The sequence below is a fragment of the Gekko japonicus genome, unplaced genomic scaffold (assembly GCF_001447785.1).
Source record: "Gekko japonicus isolate JY-2015 unplaced genomic scaffold, Gekko_japonicus_V1.1 scaffold963, whole genome shotgun sequence".
NCBI lineage: Eukaryota > Metazoa > Chordata > Lepidosauria > Squamata > Gekkonidae > Gekko > Gekko japonicus.
Genome location: NW_015172583.1, coordinates 675,921 through 685,954, shown reverse-complemented (window position 1 = coordinate 685,954; position 10,034 = coordinate 675,921). Strand labels below are relative to the sequence as shown.

The following is a 10,034-nucleotide window of genomic DNA, read 5'->3' as shown; positions in this document are numbered from 1 at the left end:
ACCTGCTGATGTGACCTTGGGTCAGTCACAAGCTCTGGCATAGCTGTCCTTGAAAAAGAGCAGTTTCTGTCAGAGCTCTCTCAGCCTCATCTACCTCACAGGGTGTCTGTTGTGGGGAGGGGAAGGGAAAGGAGTTTATAAACTGCTCTGAGACTCCAAGTGAAGGGCGGGGGATAAATCCAATCTCTTCTCTTCTTCTTCTTCTACTGATAGAGATGAACACATGAAGCTGCCTTTATACTGAATCAGACCCTGGGTCCATCAAAGTCAGTATTATCTACTCAGACTGGCAAGTGGCCTTCCAGGGTCTCCGGCTGAGGTCTTTCACATCACCTCCTACCTGATCCTTTTAACTGGAGATGTCAAGGATTTAACCTGGGACCTTCTGCATGCCAAGCAGATGTTCTACCAGTGATGTTACTTTAAAATTTTTTGAAAGACCTCCCAAAGCTGAAATAAATATATGAAAGACAAACTAAAACCATCACGTAGCCTTAAAACAGCCTCTGCCACATGCTTGTCCACATGCATTTCTCCGTCTTTCCCGCAACAAAAGGGCACGTATTCCTCAATAAACAGCCTCTCCTCACTAGGAAATTTTAAAAGTTACATTTTCTGTAAAACAGATGAGTTGTGAAAAAGAGGAAGGTGCTGGGGAAGGAACTCCCTTGTTCCCACAAAAAGGAAAACATGACAGCGGACAATCTTCTGCGATACCAGCACCACGAATGCCATGGCTTTGATCATGCATGGTGTTCCTCAAGCATCCGTACAGAATGGCAGAAAAGGCACTCGCTGGAGCCTGAAGGTCGTAAATATCCTCCTTATCGGAAGGAGTTGGGACAAGTCGTCACCTGTGAGACCAGGGAGGCGGTTTTTAAATTTCACAAGAGAGAGGCTGATCTTGCAGCTCACAGACATCTTTCTATCTGATTTTAGCAAACACAGGAAGCAATCCTAAGCAGGCCGGCCCAGAAGTAAGTCCCATTTTATTCAGTGGGGTTTACTCCCAGAAAAGCATTCTCAGAACTGCAGCCTCAATTAAGTCCCACTGAACCAAATGCCATTTATTTCTGGGTATACCCAAGCTTAGGATGGCACTGTTGGGCTTAAAAACGGAGAGTGTGTGGACAGGCTACAGGAAAATCAAAAGAATGCAGCAGCAAAACTGGGAGTGGTTGGGCGGGGGTTGCAACCAGCTATCTCCCCAGCTGCTGGGCTTGTTACAACTCCTTCTCCCTGCTCTGTTCTGCTTTCAGCTTAAGGAGAAGCCAAAGATCCGTGATCAGGCAAGACCTGCTGTCGAAAAGGAGGGCAAATTAGGCTGGGAACATGGAGCTGCGTAACACCATTTGGAAAAGGAGGGCAAATTGGGCTGGGACAGCGGTGCTGGGGGAAAAGGGATTTACAGCCCCTTGCGAGCTGCGTTACACCATTCAAAGTCCATTGAAGTCAATGGACTTAAAAGGATGCTACTCTGGGCTTGGGATAGTTTTGGAGGGTAGCCACGTTGGTCTGCAGCTAGATTCGAATCCAGTGTCACAGGCTGGGCTGGGCCAGGAGGCAGGGGTCCAGCCCGGTCCAGAGGTCGTAGCCAGGGGAGTCAGAACAGGAGCTGAGCTGAGAGTCCATGAGAACAGTCGTCCGAAGCAGGAGGTCAGGAAGCCAGGAAGCCAAACAGGAGCGAGGTGCAGAAACAGGAACCGAGGGTGGGCGTGAGGGTCAGCACAGATGTGACCTTGCTTCCACGGAGAGCCTAACCCTGAGCGGAACCTATTTAGGCCTCCAGCAGTGCTTCCCTTAGCAGCAGCGGCGCTCCTGTCAGTACTCAGGGACTCAGCACCCGCCTTCCCTGCCACCGTGCATCTCAGCGGTGGGTTGCTAAGTCCCTGCGGAGCTGCTCCCTCAGCTGAGCCACCTGCGGAGGTGAATCAGGCGGGCTTTCCGTTTCCACCTGTACCTCATCGGCGGCTGCTGGACCAGGTGCAGGGAATACTGGCTCGAGCCCTGGTGGCAGCAAGCTGTCAACTCCCGAAGAATCAGGGGGACCAGCTTCCAGCCCTGGTGATGCTGGTGACTCTGGCTGCACTGCTAACGCCGGCAGGGGCCCGGCATGGTCATCGTAAGAACATAAGACAAGTCAATGTTGGATGGCCAGCTTCCAGCCCTGGTGATGCTGGCGTCTCTGGCTGCACTGCCAACGCCGGCAGGGGCCCGGCATGGTCATCATAAGAACATAAGAGAAGCCACAGCAGTGGGGCCAGGGCACCAGAAGCCATCATCCGTGACACCCAGTTGCACCTTAGAGACCAATGAGATCTTTTGGGGGTATAAGCTTTCGAGAGTCTTTGACTGTCGGAAGCTTATACCCACAAAATCTTGTTGGTCTCTAAGGTGCTATTGGACTAGAACCTAGCTGTGTTTAGGGTGGCACCGTTAATCCTTCTTTCCCAGAAGCTACTCGCTGTGTGTGGGACCCACACAGCAAATAACTGCTGGAGGGCATGTGCATGGATGTAAATTAGAAAATGATCACAGGCTGAAGGGTTAAATTTCCGCCTAATCTCAAGTCACAACTGCTGGTCCAATCCCTGCACTCCAGTGGTTCCTTTGGTCAAAACCTGGGTGGGGGGTGGGAGGCATTGATCAAGGATCTCCTGCATTATCATTGAGTTTGACCCTAAGAGTCTCAGGCTCCAGCCAGGGGGATTGCAGCAAGTAGCAGGTCATCTCCCCAAGGTCCCTACCTCCAGTGTTCCCTCTAAGCTGAGTTAGTGTGAGCTAGCTCACACTAACTCAGCTTAGAGGGAACATTGCCTACCTCCCCACCCTGCTTAGCAAGCCATGAACGAAAGCATTCAAGCTGCCTTTATTGATCACATCGGTTCGATTACAAATGGAATACAATGGGAATGGGCGGTGTCACGGGCAGTGGCTAGAAAGGTTCTCTAATGGCTGCCACCACTCTGGCATGGGTCTCCTCGGGAGAGCCCAGACTGTCAGCTAGCTGCCATATCTGTGTAGTCTACCCTTCCCTGTTCCCACCTTGCTTGCAGCTCAGCAGCTTGCCGTAAACATGCCACATTTGGTGTGAATTTTTCTGCTCTCAGGAAACCATGAGATTCTCCCACTCATCATGTAACCTCCCGCCGGGAGTCTTCCCACGTGCGCGCGCTCGAAGTTCATTTGCTTAGCTAATTGCCTTGCCCAGCTATATGTATTGGGATGTTCCCGCCTTCTAGTTATTCCTAACAATAATCCTGTGGACATGGTACCAGTCTTGTACACTAATAAAGCATAGCACTTCTTAAGAAACGTGTGTGAAGAGTGACTTGCTGTGGAACCTGACACAGAGCACCCACCCTACCCCCTTTATACGCTCCTTTTCCAGCAGGTTTCCCCTTATAAGTGATCAAATGAGGGCGTGAGGACCCAGGCAGAGTAACAAACTATTTTTTATTAAAGGGATTTAACAATAACTGTGATTCAATAATGTGTAGGACAAATGAACACAGTAAAGGCAGGTAACCCAGCAAAATAAGAAACCCTAACTTGACTGGCTATACTGCCCCTAGCCTTCTCTAGGTATTTGGCCTCCAGCTGACTCACCCCCTTTGGACGAGGGACCCCTCCATCTGCAGCAGCCTCACACCAGCTCCGCTCCCTAGGAGTGAACCCCCTCCCACTTTGGGCAAGGCCTTTTATCTCTTTGACCCAGGTACCACCCTCTGCTCCCCTATTGGTGTAGGTTTTCCCTCCAAAATCCCCTTTTAGCCAATCACAGGGCCCAGGGGGGACCTGGGGGACGTAGGCCCTGACAGCTACTCCAATAGTGGCTTCCCTGGAGCCACTAGGCCTCCCTAGAGCCCATAGGCCGCACCACTATAGGCCCAGGATCATGACAGGAGGGCACCGGGTTGAAGGTTCTGTGTAATGCATATGTGAGATTATACAGATGAAGGGCTTTACTCACCATAAGGAATTCCTTCAGGTGGCTCTCGATGTTCTTATTGTAGATAGTGAAGAGGGCAGCTGAGACTTGGATGATAGCTTTAGCTAGGCAGTGGATGTTGTTATTATAGCCTAGAAAGAGAGAGATCTACATGAGTACCATCATTTCTAGGAACTGTGGCTCTGAACCGTGACCGTTGTGGATCTTTGAAGGAGTTTAAGGAAGGATGGAAAAGATCAAGGCGACCTGAGAAAACTGGACGCAGCGATTGAAACACAGAGCTGGAAGGGACCGCAAGGGTCATCTAGTCCAACCCCCTGCACAATGCAGGGAATTCACAGCTACTTGCTCCTCAATCCCTCAGTGACCCCTGCTCTATGCCCAGAGGAAAGCAAAAAACCACAAACACTCCAGGATCCCTGGGCCAGTCTGGCCTGGAGGAGAATCCTTCCGGATCCCAAAGTAGCGATCGGCATTACCCTGGGCTTATAAGAAAGGGCCACGAGAGCCAAGCAATGGCTCATCCCTTCCTGCCCTCCCTCTCAGGATTTATTTATTTGTTTCACTGGCAGTCTGCCTTCTCAGCTGGGACTCGAGATGGGATTACAATTAACAATAAAGCGGGAGAACCAGCGAAACCGTAGCACGATCCACAGAAAACAACTGAATAATACAGACAGTGAAAGCAAGATTACAACAGGGGAGAACAATAAACATGAAACATTATATGACGTACATAATAAACAGCAAATAAACAGTGCTTTGAAACGGAGATGAGCACCGCAACTCTAGAGTCGGATTCAACTGGCTTTCGAGCAAGGGAAAGAATCAAGCATGACAGACATAATGAAGACGGCCGTAAGAGATCAGGAAGCACCACGGGAGAAGAGGGTCCCTCCTCTCACTGGTACGGCTGTTTGCCTCTCCCCTTCCAAACTGGCTCCTGGAAAATCTCCCTGGCACTGAAGCTTTTGCAGAAAACAAACACCCCCCCCAAACTCCTAGATGAAATATCCCTAGCAGATTCTGTCACTACTCCTACACAATCAGAATGTATCTGAAGAAATGTGCATGCACACAAAAGCTTATACCCAGAATTAAACCTTGCTGGTCTTAAAGGTGCCACTGGATTCAATCTTTGTTCTGCTATCGGAGCAACAATTATATCGGTCAGCCTAGGGTTGCCAGGTCCAGGTTGGAGAATACCTGGAGACTTTGGGGTTGGATCCGGGAGGGGGCATAGTTTGGGGAGAGGAGGGGCCTCAGTATGGCACAATGCCACAGAGTTCACCCTTCAAAGCAGCTCTCCAGGGGAGCTGATCTCTGTCAGCTGGAGATCAGCTGTAAAAGTGGAAGATCTCCAGGCCCCACCTGGGGGCTGGCAACCCTGGGTCAGCCATACGGACCCCAAAGCTTGACGGTGCACCTGTCATGCAGCCAATGTAAACTGCAACATATACTCAAGCCACAACCTGTTTGTGTGATGCGATCAATGAAAAACCAACCTATGAGTCTGAATCATACACTCTTTAGGAAACACTTAAGGATCCCCTCAATAATCCTTAATCATATTCCTGGACCATATATTATCATGGGAAAGCCCACATGGTTCAAGCACCACATTCTGCTTAAAGCCAGGGGTGCAAAGAGGGACAAGTGTGGGTCAAGGTGCTGAACGGTGCAATTCTATGCAGATTTATTCCTGTTCAAGCCCACTGAAATCCATGTGTTTAGACTGGAATAACTGCATAGGATTCCACTGTTGTGTGTGTGTGTGTGTGTAGGGGGGAATTAGCTACAGCAAGGAACCTTTCAGAAATGTTGGAATTTGGGCAGGGGGAGCTGTCAAGTTGCAGCTGACTTAAGGCAACTTGCCTGGGGTTTTCAAGGCAAGAGATGTTCGGAAGAGGTTTCTCACTGCCGGCCTCTGCGTAGGAACCCTTGACTTCCTTGGTGGTCTCCCATCCAAGTACTAACCAGGGCCAACCCTGCTTAGCTTCCGATACCCAGCAAGATCCGGCTTGCCTGTCCCATCCAGGTCAGTTGGATAACAGCTTGGCAGAATGAAAAAAGACTTCATAGCTAGTAAAATTTGGGCCTATTCTGCAATCGGATAGCTAGCCCCTAACTTTGCTCACTTTATATTACATATAGAGTACACAAAAAGTCCAGATTTTGACAAACATTAACTTCAAGTGCTCCATCTCGCAATGGAAACTAAGCTTGAAAAAAGCCCCATGAATTTTCTATTGTGAATGTAAAGGCAGGGATCTCTGTGTTCTGTTAATCTGAAACTGCACTGAAAGGACAGTATTGCTCCTGGAAACCCATTTCAGCACCCCAAGAATTTCAGCTTCCATCGAAAAATAAGAAGCACACTCAAAAGTCTAGCTCTCAAGGCTAAAAAGACAGGGTTGAAAATGCATGGGTAGTGACTGCTAAAAATCCCTGAGGACGAGAAGGCTGGTGAGTGGCTAAGCATGACTTCCAGTGGGCAGAAAGTGGGGCTTCACCCCTCTGTATAATTTACCCCTCCCAAACAAAAACACAAACACAAGTGGATGCATATGGCATTTGAGGTTCGCAAAGAATGTAGGTACCCTGGCTCACAGTCCTGGACTTTCCCCCACTTTTTAAGAACACCCACTGGGAACAGAATAATTATCTCAGCTCCTTAAAATCCCTAACCTGATCTGCGAAGGGAGAAATGGCTTTGACTACTACAATGCCTCCTCCAATTGCTATTTAACGTAAGCCAGCAAAATGCCCACCATGTTCAGTGCATCATAGGTCTAGAGTCCATAGCACATGGCCAAGTGTACAGCATACCCCACCAATCAGGGCTGCCCCAGCCCATCATATTGTGCCCCTTGTATTTTTTGCATCCGGGAGCTGGGCTGGCTTTACTTAGTGGGGAGATCCAGGCTGGATTCCTCAAAATCAATTCCTCAAAATCAATCCGAAAACCAAGGGGCGTGCATTACTCTAATAGTCCCATCTCTAGACTTGCTCCCATACTCTGCATCCAAACCCCACCACCAGACCCTAAAGCTGTTTCTTATTAGTGGTAACCAAAAGTACAGGCACCTCCTCCTCAGGAGCTGCACATCCTATCACTATTAATTTTTGCTACAGTACAGCAGAACCCTTTTCGGGGGCACTACTAGTATAAGCGGTCACCCTTCACCAGTGACAATGGCATGAAAGTTGGTCTTTATCAGAAGTAGCCTGTCATAAGTCAGTCTGTGCTGAGTGATGGCTGAGATTTTTCAGATGAAGAGCTACCTGCTAGCCCTGAGCTGGTAATTGAACAGGTAGCTCTGAGTCAGACAGAGAACAACAAGAGATCAGGTTACCGGATGGTCAGGAGTCACAGCCTACAGCTGAAACCGAACCAACCCCTTGTAGCTTGGAAGCAGTAAATAAGACTTCAGAAGTCACTCCCAGCCCACCTAGCTCGCCAACACTCTTGCAGCACCAACACTGTCGGAGAGGCTTAGAGTTGTAAGAAAGGAGAAGAGGTGCGAGACTCATGGTCCGTCATCAGCAGTCAATTGAAGAGACAAATGCGTAGTTTTCGGATGACTGCCAAAGAACTGGCTGGGAGTTTAGCTCATTAAGACTTGGCTATAAATTCAGCTGGGAGAGGCAGCAGTTTGTGGCTGCCTTGCTGCTACTGGACCTCTGCAACCCTGAACCTCGGCCTGGACCTGACAACTGGCTTTTCTGGAACCCCTGACCTTGGACTGGACTTGGACTGGCTGCCTGGAACTCCTTGACCCTAGACTGGACTTTGGTAAACCTGTTCTCCGGAACCCCTGACTTTTGGACTGGACTGTGGCTACTCTCTGCAACCTTGCCTGTGACCTGCCCTTCTGGACCCCAGCCCGTGCCTCCCGGAGAAGCTACACCAGTACATAGCTGGGATGGGGGATCAGATGTACAAGGCACCCCTTCCCATTAGATCCCTATCAAATGGTTACAGTTTCAAGGCTTTTCATGATCAGGGGCAGAGAGCAAGTTCTTCCCTCGTTAGAACAGTGCCCAGTGGCAACTGTTTACTAAGAAAGAATGCAACTGCTCATTTATATGGGAGAAAATACCAGAGGGCACTCAAGGGCACACGATTAGTGGGAAGGCTAAACCCGCTCCATGACAATCCCAGCCATTCAGAATTAAACCTGTACCCGTGACCTCTGCCCTCACCTGCATTACCTCCTCCTAGATGCAGTTTCTCGGGGCCAAACTAGACATTACGGCATCCATAGGTCTGACCCGTCTACGTTGATGCCACTTTAGAGCTGAACTCAGCTATTTAAAAACGCAGAGAGGCCAGTAGGGTTGCAAGCCAGTGGCTGATGCCTGGCAGGAGATGGGAGGACAGTAACATGGGGGGAGCAGGTGCATTGATGCTGTGACATCATTTCCGGCATGAACCCGGAAGTGATGTCATACCACTCTGGGACTGAACAGAAATTCTATGGTTTTGCCAGGAGACCGGACAACTCTACCTGAGAGCCCATTCCAGATCGGGTCCACAGCACCGTGGGACTACGCACTCCCCCACCCCACATCTTTTCAAGTGCCAAAACAGCCGTGATGAGCAAACAGGATTGCCTGGTCCCACGTCGCAGCATTTTTAAATGGCCGAGTCCAGCTCTTAAAATGGCATAACATCTAGGTGAGTGTGATGGTACTTTAGGAATGAAATCTGAGATGAGGGTTGCTAACTCCACGCTGGGAAATTCCTGGAGATTTGAGGCTGCAGCCTGAGGACAGTATAATTCCATAGAGTTAACCCTTCAAAGCAGCAAATTCCTCCAGGAGAACTGATCTCTGTAGTCTGGAGATGTCATAATTCCAGGAGAGGTTCAGGCCCCACCTGGAGGTTGGAAGCCCTACTTGAGACAGATACTGCTTACGTTATCCTCGCTGCTGAGAAGGAGGAGGAGGAGCAGGAGCAGGAGGAAAAGAAGAAGAGGAATAAGAGGAGGAGGAGGAGGAAATTGGACTTATACCTTGCCCTTCACTACCTGAAGGAGCCTCAGAGAGCCTTACAATCCCTGACACCCTGTGAGCAATGCTCCCTCAAAGCTGTGGAGTCTTGTGAGCAAAACCTCTACTTTGTGAGCTACTGGCATTAAAGTTGTGAGTGAACAATTTGGCTACTGCATAAATTAGTTTGCTCTGGAGCAATGCTCCCTCTAAGCTGTGGGGTCTTGTGAGCAAAAATTCTACTTTGTGAGCTACTGGCATTAAAGTAGTGAGTGAGTGATTTGGGTACTGCATAAATTAGTTTGCTCTGGAGCCATCCTTCCTGAGCAAAGTCAAAAATGTTGTGAGCTGGAGGCTAAAAAACTGTGAGCTAGCTCACACTAACTCAGCTTAGAGGGAACACTGCTCTGGAGCCATCCTTCCTGAGCTAAGACAAAAATATGTGAGCCAGAGGTTAAAAAACTGTGAGCTAGCTCACACTAATTCAGCTTAGAGGGAACACTGCCTGTGAGGTAGGTGGGGCTGAGAGAACTCTCCCAAGAACTACCCTTAAGAGAACAGTTCTAAAAGAACTTATGACTGACCCAAGGTCACACCAGCAGCTGCATGTGGAGCAGTGGGGAATAAAACCCGGTTCTCCCAGTTTAGAGTTCGCGCTCCTGAACCACTACTCCAAACTGGCTCCAAGGGAGGTGCTAGGCCACAGGGTCCCGCCGCCATGACTAACACTTGCAGGCATGTGTTTTTTTCAGAGGATGCATGGCATGTATGTCTGACAAGTAGATCAGCAAGGTGGGTTTGGGAAAGCCAAAAAGCTGTGCCTTGTATCTTACCGTTGATCTTGGAGACATAGACAGAGGAAGGGTCCATGGCCAGGAGCGGCAGAGACACGGCTACAAAGACCAGCAGCAGACAGGCAACTTTGTATTCCTCCTCCGGGGATGAGCCATCTGTCATGGAGGTAAAAGGGATGATGGACAGTGAGAGATCTCGGGAATAAGCCGGATTTATGCTCTTGGTTCCTCTCCCCGGCTTGGTTAGCTTGGCAGTCTCACCCAAAAAAATGTCAGGGGGGGGGGGGGGGGGT

The 10,034-nt window shown here is 49.5% G+C and overlaps 1 protein-coding gene across 1 annotated transcript in view; it reads right to left on the bottom strand.

Moving 5' to 3' along the window:
• Positions 1–10,034, bottom strand: part of NCKAP1L (NCK associated protein 1 like) — a 129,765-nt gene that overhangs the window by 13,318 nt on the left and 106,413 nt on the right. The window contains exons 28-29 of the mRNA XM_015421475.1: positions 9,781–9,897; positions 3,974–4,083 (exon numbers count right to left, since the gene is read on the bottom strand). Coding sequence (XP_015276961.1) covers positions 3,974–4,083; positions 9,781–9,897 — 227 coding nt within the window. The remainder of the gene's footprint in view (positions 1–3,973; positions 4,084–9,780; positions 9,898–10,034) is intronic.